The sequence below is a fragment of the Pezoporus occidentalis genome, unplaced genomic scaffold, assembly GCF_034315485.1.
Source record: "Pezoporus occidentalis ecotype Australia unplaced genomic scaffold, CSIRO_AGI_Poc_V1 ctg257, whole genome shotgun sequence".
Classification (NCBI taxonomy): domain Eukaryota; kingdom Metazoa; phylum Chordata; class Aves; order Psittaciformes; family Psittacidae; genus Pezoporus; species Pezoporus occidentalis.
Window position 1 is genome coordinate 150,784 of NW_026914469.1, and position 17,750 is coordinate 168,533.

Genomic DNA, 17,750 nt, shown 5'->3' on the forward strand with positions numbered 1-17,750 from the left:
CTAGAAATGTCTGGACTGCAATGTAATAGAATAGTAACTGAAGTTACTAATACTGTATAATGCCTTTAGTGCATGACAGTTGTAAAAAAACTTGTAAAAAAAAACAACAAGCATTTATGATCTGTTTTTGTTGTTGCTATTGTTTTGTGGTGACTGTTTCAGCTGACATTCTGTCCCAACCATGGGCAACTTTCGTTAGTAGAGGAGGACTTTTGATGTTTAGTGTGAAAGGAAAATCCCACCTTTGATGTCAGGTCAGGATCTACTTACTTCCTTTTTAAGTTATGCCATGGGGTAAAGTCTGACGTATAAAGGATAGAACAACTGTACCGAAGTGACCTGACATTTTGAATTACAGTTTCCTTTATGGAAACATGCTATAAAACGTAATATGAAAACAACATTTCTAGAAGTACTCTGTCACAATTTGTAGAATGTGTAAGTTCTACAATGTGATTAAAAGGCTTCTAGATGAGATATTCTGTACAAAATTCTACAGTCTGTATCTTAGCTGAGCTACTCCCAAATCACATAGGGTTTTTTTTTTCTTTCAGAATTGGGAAAACAATGTAATGCAATTTTATTAGTTGGTTTACTAATGGCTAAAGCCTTTGTGGAGACATCACAATTAGGAATATTAGAAGGTTTTCTACAAGTTTGATATAGTTTGAACAAAATTTCCCATTAAAGCATGAGAATATTTTTTCCGAACTAAAAATTCTGGGATCAAGTAGCAGTAGTTATTTGCAATAACAGAGTTCCTAAATATGAATGAGCAACATCTACTGAATATAATTGAAATCATCCTATTACTTTATATGGGCTTGAGCAACCTTCAAAAATTAATCTGATACGATCATTTCATATCTCAGAATAATTTATTAAGAATATTTCTGCTTGTTATGTGTCTGTCAATCTTGCTTTATTTTATTCTTTACTGTTCAGTAAAGGGTCTTTTTTCCCTGCTAAATGAATGTTGATAACATGTTTCAAAACACCCCCATTTAGAACAACATGTAAAATATTGTTTGATTAGACTATCTTCTTCTACTGATTCTTATACTGATTGAGGGAAAAGAAGGACTTTTCCCTCTAAGCCTCCTATTTTTGTGATTTTATTGTGTCCTTTCCCTTTAACACTTAATAGGGCAAATTACGTGAGCACTGCAACTACTCATGTACTTAATATTAAACAGAAGTGTTTTCTTAAATAAAGCTTTGGCTTTATCTCCCAGCTTCCATTTGAATTAGTGGTGAGGCATTCTCTATTAATTGAAGCTCTAAGCACGTTTCATTTTTTAAAAGAATTTCATAATGTTTCCATTTTGAACAGAGGGGACAGCATTTGGAAAAGACTTAAGATGTGATCAAGGTCACATTGGGTGGGGCTTTGAGCAACCTGGTCTAGTGGAAAGTGTCCCTGCCTATGATGAGGGGGTTGGAACTAGATGATCTTCAAGGTTTTTTCCAGCCTAAATGAGTCTGTGGTTCTGTGATTTATGCATATTACTTCAAAAATCTGCTGGAAAGTGGCAATTTTTGTATTATTCACTTACTCATATATCATTTTTAAAACCTAGATTTTATAATAAAATTCTCTCTCACTAGCACTGTTAGCAGACAGAATTTGCTCTGTTAACACAGATTCCCCTCTTAGTTAAATCCCTGACTTCTGGATCATGAACTTCGAAGTATAGCTTTTCGGTGTCTATTGTGGGCATAAATTGAAGTGCAAGAAACTCCATTTAAACCTAGGAAGAAATGTTTTTGCTGTGAGGGTGATCCAGCACTGGAAGCAGTTGCCTAGAAAGGCTCTGGAGTCTACATCCACGGAGATATTTAAAACTGGATTTGGCACAGCCCTGGGCAGCCTTCCCTAGCTAACCAAGTGTTTGAACTAGAACTCCAGAAACGCTTTCTTCCCTCAGTTAGCCTATGACTCTATGATGATAATTATCAGCTTCCTGTTTAACAAATGCATGAACTGTGTGAATTGCACTCAATATCTCAGTGACACTGGTTTTTGTTTGACTGTTGCAGTTTAGATGATATCTTAGTTGGTGCCCCTCTCTTTATGGAACGAGAATTTGAGAGCAAACCTAAAGAAGTTGGGCAAGTTTATCTGTACCTGCAAGAAAGTGCTTTCCTCTTCCAAGATGCACAAGTTCTGACAGGCACTGAAGTGTTTGGTAGATTTGGCAGTGCAATCACACACCTTGGAGATCTCAATCAAGATGGATATAATGGTAATTTATATGTAATATAGTGATATATATCTCTGTATAACAGTCCAAGTAAACTAACTTGCTGAGTTATCTGAGATAGCTTGGGTGCCCTGAGTACCTAGTTAGCCTCTTTGGACATGGTCAGTTTCAGCTTGTTTTTCCCTGCATGTATTTTCTTAGTTCTTATTTCCAAGATGCAAAGCAAGCATCTCTGCATCTGAAACTGCAAGGAGTTTTTCCTGGAGGAAGTGTTTTGTACAGTAGCCTTGAAGAGGGTTGGCCCACTATGGAAAAATTAATGGACCTAGCTCCTTTGTAACTTGAAGGCTGTTTTTCACAGCACCATAGCCACTAGATTCTAGGGCAGTGGCACCAGTGTGTGGCTCCTGTGCAAGGTATAAGTCATGCCAGGAGCCATAGGATTGTATTTAAGTTCAGGGTGCACAAAATCTGAATACTGTCCTCTGAGCAGAAGGGTTTTCCTGGAATCCCACCATGGAGTTCAGACCAGCTGAACTCAACAGTGGAGACTTCTTTTACCTGTGAGCAATAGTAGGTGACCTCTGCTTCTCTGGGCAGGGAAGGCTGGTATCCCTGCTCTCCAGCATTCTGGTAAGGCAGCATGGAGACATTCCTACTGTTCTCTCTTAGTGTAGAGAGAAGGTTAAGAAAGATCTGGAGGCAAAGTCTTCTGCTTCATAACTGAAGATGCTATAGAGCTTTGGTGTACTTCTACCTTTAGAGCAAAGGTACAAATTCCAAGTGCTGAAGTCAAGTTTAGTAAAGGAGTCCAGCATCAGCTGTTAGATCAGAACTTAAAAGTGAGAGTTGTAGATACGTATCTTCCTCTAGTGTTCCCTATTAGGTAAATCAGCTAGTGCGGCTGTTGAATCTCAATCTAGACACATGGTCCTCTCCACATCCCATGTGTAGGAAGTAAGAAGAGCATTATGAGTTGTGTTTCTTGGATATGGTACCTCATTTTTAATGATTGCAGTTCTTAACTGCATAATGCCCAAGGCCTCCTGTTCAATTCCTGACTCAGTACTATTTCCATTTCTTAATAAGATGTTGGCTTGGTATAGATCAAAACATTTTATTTCACTGCTCTCTTTTGCACTGGTTGTTTGAGTGGTTTTTTTTGTTTTTTTTTTGTCTATGTTCAATACTTTATCTGGAAAAAGAAAATTTAACAGCTCTTCTGTATTAATTAGGTGACAGAGGAACTCAAGAATAATTTGTGTCTCTTTAAAAATATGGAAGTAGAAGCAGGCATTAAATTAGGTCTTGGTTTATTAGAGCTTATTGAATGCCCTGGAAATACAGTGGAGGAATCCAGTGTGGCCTGCCTATTTAGTATAATGCAGTAAGCCCTTCATAGGATGATTTTATAACCTTTTGTCATGAAAGTGACACAGAAAAGACACTACAGACATTTTTGTATATTTGCGTTAAAACTGGAATCCATATGGAAGTACAGAACATTGAAGTTCCTGCGTGTATATAGACTTAGGAACTTAATTTTTGCTTTATTTTAATTGTGCCCGTTCTTTTTATCCTTTTATTGCACTGCAGACATTGCTATTGGAGCACCATTTGCAGGAGAAGATAGAAGAGGAAAAGTGCTCATTTACAATGGACACAGTAATGGGTTAAATACCAACCCTTCCCAGGTTCTCAATGGAGCCTGGGCCTCACAGTCCATGCCTTCGGGATTTGGCTTCACTCTAAGAGGAGACTCAGATGTAGACAAGAATGATTACCCAGGTAAGATTTTTCCATTAGTAAGGGGAATTTATACTTCCATTCTCTGGAAAATGCATCACGCCTAAACTGCTGCTTTTGGAAGGCAGGGTTCAGAATAAAGAATAGACATTTTTGGATAGTTCTAGCCTGCTTTCCTGAGAGTTAAAATCAGACAAAACAAACACTCCCTTTCCTGTCAAAAGACATGATCAGAAAGTCAAGAAAGGGCTTAAATGGTTACATTAACATAAAACATGTGAAGTTTACAATAAAAAGCTTAACCCTTTCCCCCCACTTCTAAAAATTGAATGCTTTCAGCTTATTGAACTTGCAAGGTCTCCTTCATCCTCACATTCTTTCTTAATTAAAAACATGCTGTGTTTTAGAAGAAAGGATTGACTTGGTTGTGTTGCTAAGTTGTTTTTTGCTGTCTGAACAGACATTGAGCTATACATAGTTACTTAATGGCTTTGACTGCATTTTAAAAAAAGCAGAGAGATTGCAAATACATTACTTTAATGCAGATATTTCATTTGGGTCCTTCCACCCCTTTTATATTCTCATTTTCCTATAGGGACTCTTGCTTTTTAGGTTAGCCTTCATTCTTCCTTATTAGTTTACCTGGCATGCATTCAAATTCATCAAGTTTATAACATTAGTTGAGCTTCACCAGGGAGATATTTAAGAGGCATGTTCCTAGCATCTAGGTAGTCTGAATGTTGGAGCTATTTTAAATGTGCTTGTATTTATTCTCTCTCTCCTCTAGAAGCAAATCTGTTCTGTTTCTTTTCATGACAATTCAGAAGCCTTAGCAGGGATGTGCAGTAAAACATCGTATTTTGTTCTTATGAAAGGTTCATCCACAGTAAAATGCTATATCAGTCTTTACTTCTCTAACTTAACTATGAAATCATATTTTAGCCTGGGTTATTTCAAGGACAGTGTTGTTAAAAGTTGTATTGTTTCAAAAGTGAAAATTGTGATTTTCAAAGGGTCAGTAATGGGATCTCTTACTTTTTTTGTGATGGATTAAAAAACACTTGAGAGGTGTCTTTCCAAAAGCTGAAGAGGGTTTCTGGGTAGGGATGTTTACAATAGAAATTACAGTTTTACAAACAGAAAAGCTGACTGCAGAGTGATAAAGTGAAGCTATCACAAGAGTGAAGTGAGAGGATCTTTAGCTTTTCAGAAAAGAAGGGGCTTTTAAACACTGCTCTTTTTGTTTTCATATTGTTGATGTTGCTATTAATAGTCTTTCATTGTCCATGACTAATGAGGTTATTTTGGAAAACAGAGCTCTTTATTAAAGTTTCAGCATTTAAACATTTCCTAAAGCATCCACAAGGCCCCCCAGCAAAACCAAAGAAAACAGGATATTGCATTCCTGACATTTGTAAGATTGAAAAGATAAAGATTGGGAAGGTCATCTTTGAGCAGCATGGGGAAGAAAGAAGGGTAGAAGTCTAAGTAGTGTATTAGGATACTTTATATGGAGCATCTTTTAAGCTAATTTGTGAAAAGCTTGAGTGATGGGTCTCCATCTTTCTAAATGTGTGCTGGGGAGCTGCTATAGTCAGTTCAGTTGTGAGATTTCTTGGAGCTGTTCTACTTGTTATTGTTGGCTCCACTATGCATCCCACTTGAGGAATTTCATGTTGTGATATCAGCTCACTATGTGTTCGATGGTTTTGGTTTATTACATGAATTATTTATTTTACAAACACCAAACCCAAGCCCAAACCTGCCTTTACTTTAACTAGCTTTTACCTCCACCATGAGCTGAATATTTGAATGGTCAGTCCAGAGCACTGTTAAGAATCTGTCAGTAAATAACAGAAAACAAAAACCTTACTGTCCATCAACCACTTCTTTAACTCACAAAGGCTTGAAGCACCAAAACAGAGCTGAAAAAATAGCACAACCATGGCACAGTTTTAGCACAAAAATAGAATGGCTTCCTATAGAAAAAGAAAAAAAAAAAAAGGAAATAATACAGGGAAATGCAAGACCAGGACAAACACACTAGGCAACTAAGTAAGTAATCCTTCTCATGTCCGAGCTTTTCTTCTTCATCTCCTGATGGAAGTGCTGAAGGGCAGCTCTTGTAGAAAGAGGAAACGAGGTACTGAAATTGGACAGAATAGGAAGGATGTTTTATTTTAGATGTCAGCTGAGAGGCAGAGTGCTGGCTACAGAAGGTCTCGGAAACTAGCCTTTAATTCATTGCTTGCCAAACTGCTGATCAGGACTGCAGTTCAAAGAGTGTCATGAAATATTAGAGGAAAATAGTCTCAAAATTTTCATTTAAGCTTTTGAAAGTGTATATTATAAAATCCACCATTTATAAAAGAAAAAATGTCATAAATCCAAATTATGCTGACTCATCACTCTCAGCAGTTCAGTTCTCATTGCCTGGGAAATGAGAGCCAGCTGTGATGCGGGGCTGCAGGTACAAATATGTATTGCCACAATCTAAGGTGAGATTTTCCAAGCAATTGGCTCTACCATGTCTAGAGTTCAAGTATTGTGTGAAACTACATGAGCTCAAAAAGGGATCACGCTTGCAAGATGTTTAGGACTGGCACCAGTTTGTGAGGACTCACATAACTATAGCTGTGCTAGTATGCCCTGGAGCCTAACATTGGTCTTGAGGCAGTGTCCTGGTTTTGGCTGGGATTGAGTTAATTTTTTTTCTTGGTTGCTCTTGCAGTGCTGTGTTTTGGATTTAGTATGTTAACACATAGATGTTTTGGTTGTTGCTAAGTCGTGCCTACTCTAAATCAAGGACTCTCATACTCTGCCAGTGAGGAGGGGCACAAGAAGCTGGAAAGGAGCAGAGACAGGACACCTGGCCCAAACCAGCTGAAAGGATATTCCATACCACAGCATGTCATGCTCAGTATATAAACTGGGGGGGTGTTCGCCAGTAGAGGCTGATCAGGCTCAGGGTCAGGCTGGGTATCAGGCAGCAGGTGGTGAGCAATTGCATTGTGCCTCGCTTGTCTTTCTTGGGTTTTATTCTTCTCTCTCATTTTTCTTTTAGTATTTATTAATATAATATTTTTAATTTCAATTATTAAGCTGTTCTCAACCCATCAGTTTTACATTTTCCAGTTCTCTTTCCCATCCCACTGGGGTGGTGAGTGGAAGTAGTCAGCAGAGTGGTACTTAATTCCCAGCTAGGGTTAAACCATGACAGGCAGGCACATCCCTGCAGAGAAATGAGAAGCTGACAGATGTGAGTTACTCTCCTATTTCATTTTTAGTGCATTAAAAACATTTTGAGAGATTTTAGAGTTTCAGACCTTCTTCTTTATATCACAGCATGTATTAAGGTTCTTGGAGCAGGTCTCAGACCTGGAAGCCAGAAGATACCACCTGTTTGTGTGGCTTCTTATCACAGGCTGCTGAGCTTCATCCTGGGCTCAACTGTATTGAGCCCAGGAACCACTGCTCCTAGAAGTTGAATAATAAGTTGAGGAATACAGTTCCTAAAAAGTGAAGGTGAATCATAGCCTTTTGGAGAAGAGCAGCCATTCAATACAGGAGGCAATATCTTTCTTCATCCAAATGCCAATATAAGATCAGGAACAGAGAAGGAAATAGGGAGCAGACAAAGGTAGCCTAATACTCAGTGCAGATCAAGTCCTCTTGCTTTCCTGTGGATGGAGGGGTGGTTTCTCCTTCCTCATCTTCCTGCAACTCTGGACCAGCAAAGGGAGAGAGACCACCTCTTGCTTCTTGGTCTTATTTAGGAAAGGCAGAGAAAGACTTTCTTGTCCCCCAGGACTCCAGCTGTATAATAAATATGGGAGAAAACTGACTATGGACAGATTTAATGGTGGAGTAGAACAGCGGGCAGGGAAGAAGATAATACAGCCATACCTATATAGGTGAGAGTTCTGTCTAGCACTGTTGCATGTCTCCAGAAGTGGCCAACAGGAGATACCCAGGGAATTGTACAGTCCTGCTGGGTCACAGCACAGCTCACCATCATCAGATGAAACCTTCCTGCCCATTGAAACAGGATGGCTGTATCCAAACTGCCTTTTGAGAAAGGTCCTTGGTCCAGAGCATTCCTGGCTACTATCTGGAAGAGTATACACTAAAATCTGACCAGAGTCTGTGCTAAAATTATGAAAATCTGGGCTTAAGCTCATGTCCCAACTTTATTTTCATTTCACTTGTGCAGCCACTCACTGCACAAAGCACGGGATACAGACAGCTGAATGACCAACTAGTCAACATCATACCTAAAAATGAAACTCTCTAGTAGGGTCAGCATGGAGACAGGGCTGCTTTTAGTTCTCGTTAGCAGTCCTGTCAGTGTAATGACTATCTGTCTTCAGCTGCCCTGGCATGGATGTTATCACTGTAACAGTAACAGACCTCTACTTTCAGCATTGTGAAGATGCTGGGATTTTTCTAAGTTTTCAACAGGGAAGAGTTAGATTTTGTTATTAAGTTCAATCCTTGGTTTACATCTCCACAGCTTTCCAGGGAAGGTCTTCTGTAAATTGTGTCATATTCGCAGACCCTCCAGATGTTATGTGCCCAGAACTGTTCCTTTATCTACACAGACAGGGGTGATAATATGGTAGTCTCTGTTTTGCAGGCTCCGAGGTAGTGAGAAATTTTCAACCCTGGGAAGCATCAGACCCAGAAAACTCTGCTGATCATCCTAACAGTTGTGTCATTTTAAAGATATGCAGCTTCTCTCTCTCTGTGATGGTGTCCATCCCCTAGCTCCAGCACCAAACAAATCAAGCACTGTTCTGCACCTAGCAGAAGAAATTCAATGCCAGACAGTGGTGATGGTAGTGAATGGATGGATGCTTTTTTCCCTGTAGTGATTTAAGAGTTAGGTAGAACCTGACCAAGCTTTATAGTCAGTTAAGGCTAGTGAAAGGGAAGCAATAAGAGGAAGCAAATTAAGCGTGACAGTCAGATAGATTGGATGTACCAAGGCAGCTCCATTCTTTTTGATGTGACTATTCAGAGGAAGAAGCAACATGAAGCTTTCCCAGTCTTCCAAGCATGACACTGACAAACTTTGTAACATACTACATCAGTATCTCTCCTGTATACAATATGTACCCAGTATTTGAAGGAAAAGACCAAATAATCCTTTAAAGATGCACCTACAGTAGTAAATTAAATATGCTGGTTTTGGTTCTAAACTGCCGGTGAACAGTCCTTGTCCATACTTTCAGACTCACTTTCTTCCCAAAACAAGATTGCTACATGCTGTCTTCTGGAGGCTAATAATTGGCATAGGCCAATTGCTTTAGGGCCAATCTTACAATACCATGGCAAACGGTGCAGGTATGGTACACAGACACATTACATTCTCTGACACTGATTTACTAACACTGATGTAATTGTGACATCTTTCAGCAGACTGTCCATTTCACAGCTTTCTGACAGCTCATGTTCTGAGGTTATATTCAAAGGAGAGGATCTGATCTCACTTAATACTGCTATAGTAAATTCTGAATTAATGTCATTACTCTGGATTGACAGTTGTGTAAAAAAATAAAGCGGATTAAAGAAATAAAGCTGGAATGCAGTGAATGGAGTGAAAAAGTGTAAGAGATGGGCTGATGGGCTTTTTTGATCAGTTTAAGTGCAAATACAGTAATAGTTGGAAGGAATTATGTGCAAGATTTCTGTACTGTACTTTTTTGGTACTGAGGTTAGGACACGGCAAAGCATCGTTCTGTGTCTGAGGCCTTACTGACAAGGCACATAGCACAGTTCATATAGCCCTGTGATTCTCTGTAATAGCAGCTCTACAAGGTTTGCATAAATTTATTCTGAAATCCCTGACTCAGTACAACCTTGCTGGCAGTCTTCTGTGCTGGAACATCTGAGCAATGTAATTATACCTTTCAATGCAGCTTCCACTCAACTCCCCAGTAAATCTGGGGCTTTTAGGGGCCCTTTCCTCCATCCTGAGCTGTATTTATGTCATCAAGGCCTGGAGTGTGGAATGTAGCCTCAGCTTAGGTATGTATTTTGAATTGTAGTTTATTTTGTTTATAATTTTGTCTTTTTCTCTTAGCATAGTTTAATTTTCATAGGAAGAAAATATATCCATAAATCTGTTTTAACGGGAAAGAAATCTGTTTCTTTTGGCTTCTGGGCATCTGTTCAAAGCTGGTCGCCACTGAGTGTTTGGAGTCCGTGATTATCTGCGTGATGGTGCCGCACTTCCAGCTGGTTCATCTATCTGTGTAGCGTTCAGGCATTTGGAGGCTGTAAGGTTTCCACCCTCACATTTCAGCATATGTTCAGTCACTTGATGGCTGATTATAGCTGAGGAAAGAGTTTATAATGAATAACTTAGTCAACTCATTAAGCTTGCTTGCTTTCTCAGTCACTTGCTTGCAGCGTATCCTCCAGCACACTAGTTTCTTCAAACGTGTTTGTGAACCAGGATGATTTAACCAGTTTCTTTTAACACTGTGGGTGGATTCAGAGCAGTGCTCTGGATTAATTCATTACTCAAAGATTGTTGATTAGTTAATTGGATAATTGCTTAAGTGAATTATGCACTATTGTTTCTGCTTCCTGCCTGCTTAGATGCTTGTGCAAGTGTTCATTATTAATTTAGAGTCACCCTGAAGGCAGTGCCACTGAAGATTCTTCTTCAAGGTATCCTGCTTTTATCCAAACACAGCTGCAGGGCTGTTCTTTTGGTTATTCTTTTTAGTCAAACCTTTGTCAGCTTAGGGAAATGTATAAAGGCATCTTCACGCTCAGTTGTTATCTTAAGAATAGCATGCAGTTAATAAAAACAAATTACTCTAGAAACATTTTAAAGAGGAAACAAGTATGACAATCAGGCAAATTTCCCTCAGAACTTCAGTAATCCAGTCTAATCTTATTAAAATGAGAGTATTTAACAGCTCCATCTGCAAAGTACCATAAACAGCAGGAAGAAAATCCTCAAGTTTCTTTCTGAGAGGAAAGGGTTCTTCAGCATTCATAATTTTTTTTGAGAACAGTAGGCATTGTGCCAACAATATCACAAATCGTAACCTAGTGATGACTAAATTATGAAATTGGTCCAGGAGATTTGTGGAAGACAAACAAATTAAATCAATGAGAAGCTGCATCTGCTTTGGTCAGAGGGCTGCAGTCGTGGGAGCCAGAACAAGGAGTGGGTTCTGCCCCAGATGCAGAAAAGCTGAAGTATTTCTACCAGCTAATTAAGTTTTCACATGAATAATCACTCAAAAACGTACTGACAAGCTAATGATTTCCTACAAATATGCTAGTTTTATGGCAAAGTGTTATCTGTGCAATTTACAGGCATGCGTTTCTAAAATTCTTTGAGATATTTAATGAAATCACAATATTGTACCCAGTGGAATATAAGGATAAAACAATCAATCCCACTAAGTAGGGCTTTCCTGAAGTGATTGAACATTAACTGCCCTCTTTTGGATTTGTTTGTAATATAATGAATAATAACATTCTATTATGAAAAGGACACTTCAGACAAAAGGGAACATTGGAATGAATTAGCCTTAGGTGTTAACAGACCTGCTACCAGAATGGTTGAAAAACAGGGAAGGATCAAGGGAGTTGAGAATGGTATGATTGGAATCAAGTGACTCTGATTTGAGGGGGGGGTTGCTTGTAGTATTTAACTCAAATTCTTGAGTAAAGTTGGCTGAACTGGATAGTCCCGTGTCCTTTATTATAGTCAAACCTGAAGTAATGGCCATTTAAAGGAAATTTTATTCTGGACCTTTCCTACTGAGATTTGGGAGTGTGCTGCTCTCTGAAACTCTAGAAAACAAACAGAAATCTGACCATGGGCCTTTTTGGCACCTGATGCACTGAGGGAAACAAAACACAAGAAAAGCTCACAGAGATTTTTTTTTTAACAGGGTTTCCAGTTACACAGTTTTCTCTTTTATGAAATGTCCATTAGCACCCATACTCAGATTAGATTTAATTGTTTTCCAGTTCCTATTTATACTCTGCAATTAAACTGACAGACTACACAAAGTGATGTTTAAAGCTGTCAGCAAATCATTCTGAGTCTGTAAGATCAACACTTTCCTGCCTGTATCCTGGTAGGGTTGCAGTGGGAGGTGACTCAGCTATCTTGTTTTTTCATTTCTGGGTTTCTCACAAGTGAAGCGTGTGCTGGTTATGTAGTCTTTCATTGGCTGGTGTTCTTGGCCGCTGTATCTGGTGAAGTGAGATGAGATACCATGCCTTAGCATTTTCTCTTAAGATTGCTGGACAGACTCCAGCTAAGTAAGGGTGCTGAGCACAGCACATGTTCCTGGGGCTGGGTCTCTCACAGGAGATGAAGATGTCCTTCAAAAACCAAAAGAATTTGCTCGAATTATTAAATGAATATATCTTGTTGAGACTGGAGGTAGGACTTTGTTGATTTTCCTACTTCCTCCAGCTGGTTGAATGCTTAGTAAGCATCATGGCAAGTTTCTGCCCTTTATCACATGGTGTTTCGGGTCTGTCACAGATACATAGCACAAGGTGCAGGTAAACAGAGCAGCTTACAAAAACCAATGTGCTTTTCAGTGCCATCTTTGAATACTCCTTCCTTGACATTTTATGATAATGCAGAAGATCCAGAAAATGGATCTTCTTCACTGGACAGAACCTTGCAAGCCTTCCCTTCAGAGCAAAGTTAATATCTGAAATCAGCATTAGGATTGTTTAACTTTGCACAGTGCCCCTTGACTTCAGCAAAGTACATGCCAAAGACACTTGTTTCAGGATTAAGCTCTGTGAACTCCACCAGTTGGGGATTTTATTGCATACAACCACAAACTGTGTTGAAATTCAAGTTGAAAATTCCTTCAGAGTCACTCTGTGCTTGTTTTCTTGGTTTTTGCAGCGTGGTTGTGACCCCACAGCTCATTTATTCTTTCTTCTATACTTTTTCTTTCTTTCTCTCTCTTTCTCTCTCCTTTTATGGGGCTTGAAAAAAACCCTTCACAAATGCAAAGGAGCAAAGGTTTTCATACTGTTTTCTTCAGACTCTGGAAGGCTTATAAGTAGTTAAGCTGGCTTTTATTGCTATGTAATTCCAAATTGCTTGTTAAGCACTTATTTTTCAGCTGTGACCTTTGCATCAGTGACATTGCATGCGTAGCATTAGCAATGACTACAGACAACTTCTCTCTATTCTTAGGAGGGGAATGTTGCCAAGCTTCAGATAATTTAGACATCTCATGCAGTTTTTCATTGAAATTATTAGTTACTTTTCTTCTGCAGAACACAAGAAATTCAAAACTTCTGCTTCTGAAAGTGTGGATGTGTATTCAAATCTCATGGATTCGTATCAATGTCAAAAATGCTTTTTGTCCAGTGATGGGCATAGGAGCCCCCACAAGGCTATGAAAAAAAGAAGAATAAAACTACTGTTCTGTAACAGAACAAGCAGAAGCAAAGCAAAATCCCTAATGGATCTTCCAGTGAATGCTCTGCTGGAATGTATAGACTTGCTCCTTATATTAGCTCTTATATGGCACTACTGGGTAGAAGTATATTTTTGTTGTTTGCATATTCATTCTTAAGTTCACTTCTCTTCCTGAGTAGTTTCATTCATTCAAGCTCTTTGGGTCAAGAATAAGCATGGCTTAGAACAGAAAGTAAGGAACATGTCAGGTAAAAAGTGAGAGCTTCCGAATGAGAGCAGGATGAGCACAGTCCTGGATGCCCAATAGTTTATGCTCAAACAGAGCCTTTGTTATGGTGCCATGATTGAATGTCCTCATCTTTTTTGCTGTGCCTCCAAACCCGGCTGAGGTGGCAATGCAAGAAGACTGCTCATGGAAAACCAGTCTTTTGGTGACTGGGGCCTACATTGTTCCTTTAGACCTGTTACTCTCTGTCTTCAAAAAACTGGACTCTGTTCCAGAGAAACCAGGATTTAACTATTAAGCAGATGTGCAAAATCGCCTTTAATATTAAAGAGGGGATGCTGAGATAGGGGGGACCTAAGTCCACACAGGTGTAGAAATTAAAGAGTTTGCTTGTACCAGTGAGGCGGAGTGTATATGACAGACTCATTCTTTTTACCTTCAGATTCAAACAGGCTCCGTTTTATTAAGCTTATTCAAGTTGTGCGTTCAAGCTTTCCCTTGTGCTTGTGAAAGGTTGGAGTGCTTCATTTTTTTAGTGAAAGATCAGATTATGAAATCATCACAAGATCAGGATCTGGATGAGTCTCAGACATCTACCTGTTTTGTGTCTGCCATAAAATAGCCCTATATTGAAACCTTTTGAGTTACTGAGTTTGAATTCATAAACTGTTCAACTGGGAACAACAGAACAGAAACCTCTTCCTTCTTGTCTTTCGCTTTCTGTTCATAACATAATGTTTCTTTTTTTCCTTAAAAAAAAAAAACAAATTAAACCCCACAAAAAAAAACCAAACACAATTGAAAAAAAAACCCCAATAAAATATTCAACCTTTTGGGGGGTTACCATGGGTGCTGCTGTTGGGGAGCTGACAGAAAAAGTTCTGCCATGCGCATTGTGCAGCCTTTATGGTGATGGCTACGCCTCAATCAGTTGTTTAATTAAAAGAAAATATCTTTAGGTTTTGGTACTGTGTGGAAGTTGTCTATAAAGCTGCTAGTGAAAAGAACTCATAAATGTCCCAAAAAGGAGATAGAAACAACACTCTTTTTCTTCTTCTATTTAAAGTGTTCCTAACCCTGAAGCCTATTTCTCTAAGGCCAATGGAAGTAGAAAAATGTAAATGTTATACAGAAAGAGGATCAGACCCATAAACTGTCCATGTCTGCTCCTCTCTGCTGACATTCTTCAGTGGCATTCATTGTAGGACAGGCTGTTGTCCTTGTGAAGTTCTTGTTTAAACTAGTGAAATCCTCATCATCTGAAAGGCAGAGTGCTGGAAAAAGCACTGCCAGACCTGGCCCAAACTACCCAGCTGATTACCATCAAATTTGGTATTTGCATCATGCTTTGTTGACTTCAGGGCTTCATAAGCAAACCAGTGCTCAAACAATGGAAGCAAGCAAGTAAGGGTTTGTTTACAACCCTGAATATCGTTTTAATTAACTCATTTAGATCAATTTAGTTTGCCAGTCTGTACTACTGCAAGGTCTGTTGTAAAATTCAGTCTACTGAATTGGACATGTGTAAATCAAGTCATACAATAACAGTGGAGTGAAAGAGGTGCTCAGATGGGCACTAGGGAGTTAGAAAATAGAACAAAGCTCTTTCTTTTTCTTGAACTGTGCTCCAGCTAGAGGCAGCAGGGAGGCTGATCCTTTTTCTTCACTGCTTGGCTCCTGTTTTTCTCCAATAGGCCTGAGTAGTCCAGCAAGCCAGTATGGATCTTTCCAGAAAGCCCTGCGCGGGACTCCAAGCAAAAAGAAGAAATACATGAGCCTGTAAATTCCCAGCCCAGGCTGGTATCCAATAACAAAGATGTGCCAAAGGCCCAGTGTGCTGCTGGGGTTGTTGACTCCAAATGGGCATCAATGGGGAAATAGATGGCTTTAGATGGATAATTATTATAAGCCTCAGCACATGCTGCTACAATGCTGAAAACATTAGAAGCTATAAAATCAGCCGTCCTCTGACCTGTGCATTGTATTTATGTATGCAGAGGTGTAATGCTTCCATTAATGAAGAGATTGCTTAAAACATAAAGCAGGATGGGAAGGATTTTCAGGAAGGAACATTGCAAATTTTCAACATGACGTGTATGGAAGTGACAACAAAGTGGTTTGCATCTCTCTGTGTAATGGACAATTAATGGTTTAGAATAAAATGTGTAAGGTTAATGGCATCCTTTTTCCCCTTGAATACTCCTTGAAAGCTGGAGAGAAGTGAGATAGTAGTGAGGGTAGTCTTGTCTTAAATAGATTGGCACTTACTGGATACCACCAAGACATTTATAAGGCCATCTCTGACAATGTAGCATGTTTCTTCCAGGTACACTTTTGGAAAAAAAAAATCACTTAGAAAGGAATTATCACACTTGTTTTATGTTACTGCTTTTTTAATGTAAATAGTCTAATTTAGACTGGGAAAAAAATGCATGAGAGGCATCTATATAGTTCTTCTGAAGCTGTTTTGTTTCTCCAGATTTAATTGTAGGTGCATTTGGAGCTGGAAAAGCAGTTGTTTACAGGTAAGTGGTAAATAGAATGGATTTTCTATTTTACAGCTTTGGTAGGAGATCTGCAAATAAGCAAATTTCACATTCCTTTGTTTCTGTAGTGCAATGTGTAAAAGATGATAATTACAGGTGATAAACTATGCATCCTGTGAGAAACAAAAGCTTTTTTCCCATGCTTGAAACTGTCATTTTCAATGAATTTTTCCATACTTTCCATGCTTGAGTCTTAGCTCAAAAAACTTCTGGAATGTTTGACTCCTCCGTTAATTTTAAATGAGAAATTTAAAAAGCATAATATTCTAAACTGATTTTTTCCCTCTGGGAATGGTGCTAGAAAGATATTTTATCCTTTTTTTTAAAAATCACAAAGTTGCTGCTGTGGATTTTCACTAAACGCAGTGCTTGGTTAGAGGTATGAATTGAAGCTACCAAATGCATAAACAAGTATTTGCTGCTCTCTTAGTCCAGCCATGCCGACAGTTCCTTGCATTTAAAGATCTACCATCCACTGATGCAACAATGTAGTCATATTTCTTGATTCGTGGCTGTCTTCTTGTAGTCTGTATTCCCAACAGTTCCTGACTGAGGGAAGGCATGTTCTGCTTTCCAGCTGAATATTTGTCAAAGCATAAGAGTTTAGTAAAACAGGAATGCTAGTTTGTTTTAGCTACCATCGTAGGTGCAGTGAGTAGACCTGTTTTTCCCAATGCCCAGAGAAAGAGCCATGTGAATAATTTGCAGTGCATCACGTTGCAGTGGCATGAATGACTGCACAGGATGTGAAACATTGGAGAATTAGATCCAGTGTGTATTTTAGATAGCAGTAAAAATGTGTTTAATTTAAGAAAATGAATAGCAGGAGGCCATTTCCTGGCCAGAGTATATCAAATATGCAACTTGTCATACTGGAGAAACAGGATTTTATTAACTGCAGTGTGCTAGAAAAAAAGGTTTTCACTCTTGCAGAGAAAGTAAATTTTTTTAAGGTTTTCCTGAAGTAGTATAGAGAAGTAATCATAAAAGCTCAGCTGTGGATTAAAATATGAGGAAATTAATTTTTTAATAAGCTGGTTTTGCCAGAATTATGTAAGCTACTGTAAAATAGTACTGCTGTCTTAAAAAAGCAGAATTTAGACTCTTATTTTCATTTGTCTTCCAAATTGCTCTCAACTACAAATGATCTCATTACTTAATAACAGATTGTTATTCGAAGGGATGATTCCAATCACTATAACTGTGTATTTGCATATTCAGCAGAATTTTGTGGTGATTATTCCTCGTTTCTGAAGTCAGTTGTCTCAAGACATGTCAGACAGAGTTGTTTATTGGCTCAAGATATTGTAGATCAATTTCTACTTTAACCAAATTGTTTCTTGATTTAAGAATCTTAGAGATAGCAAGTCTGAATATGTCACTGTTAGTTACATACACTGTTAGTTACAGTTAACTGTACGAGGCTGTTTCACTGATGCTGTTGACCTGTGATTTCTTTTGTGAAGAACTTTCAAAATGTCATAGTAGGAGTTACAGTTTCTGACAAAAAAAAAAAAAAAAATCTTTTGGGTAGGAGGATGATTATATAAGTGTTTCCTCAGAGCAGCCCTATATTTCTGGCTTCACTGTAACCATCT

General features: G+C 38.7%; 1 protein-coding gene across 1 annotated transcript in view; it reads left to right on the top strand.

Moving 5' to 3' along the window:
- Window positions 1-17,750, top strand: part of ITGA8 (integrin subunit alpha 8) — a 110,075-nt gene that overhangs the window by 27,513 nt on the left and 64,812 nt on the right. The window contains exons 12-14 of the mRNA XM_062623647.1: window positions 2,041-2,246; window positions 3,801-3,992; window positions 16,086-16,131. Coding sequence (XP_062479631.1) covers window positions 2,041-2,246; window positions 3,801-3,992; window positions 16,086-16,131 — 444 coding nt within the window. The remainder of the gene's footprint in view (window positions 1-2,040; window positions 2,247-3,800; window positions 3,993-16,085; window positions 16,132-17,750) is intronic.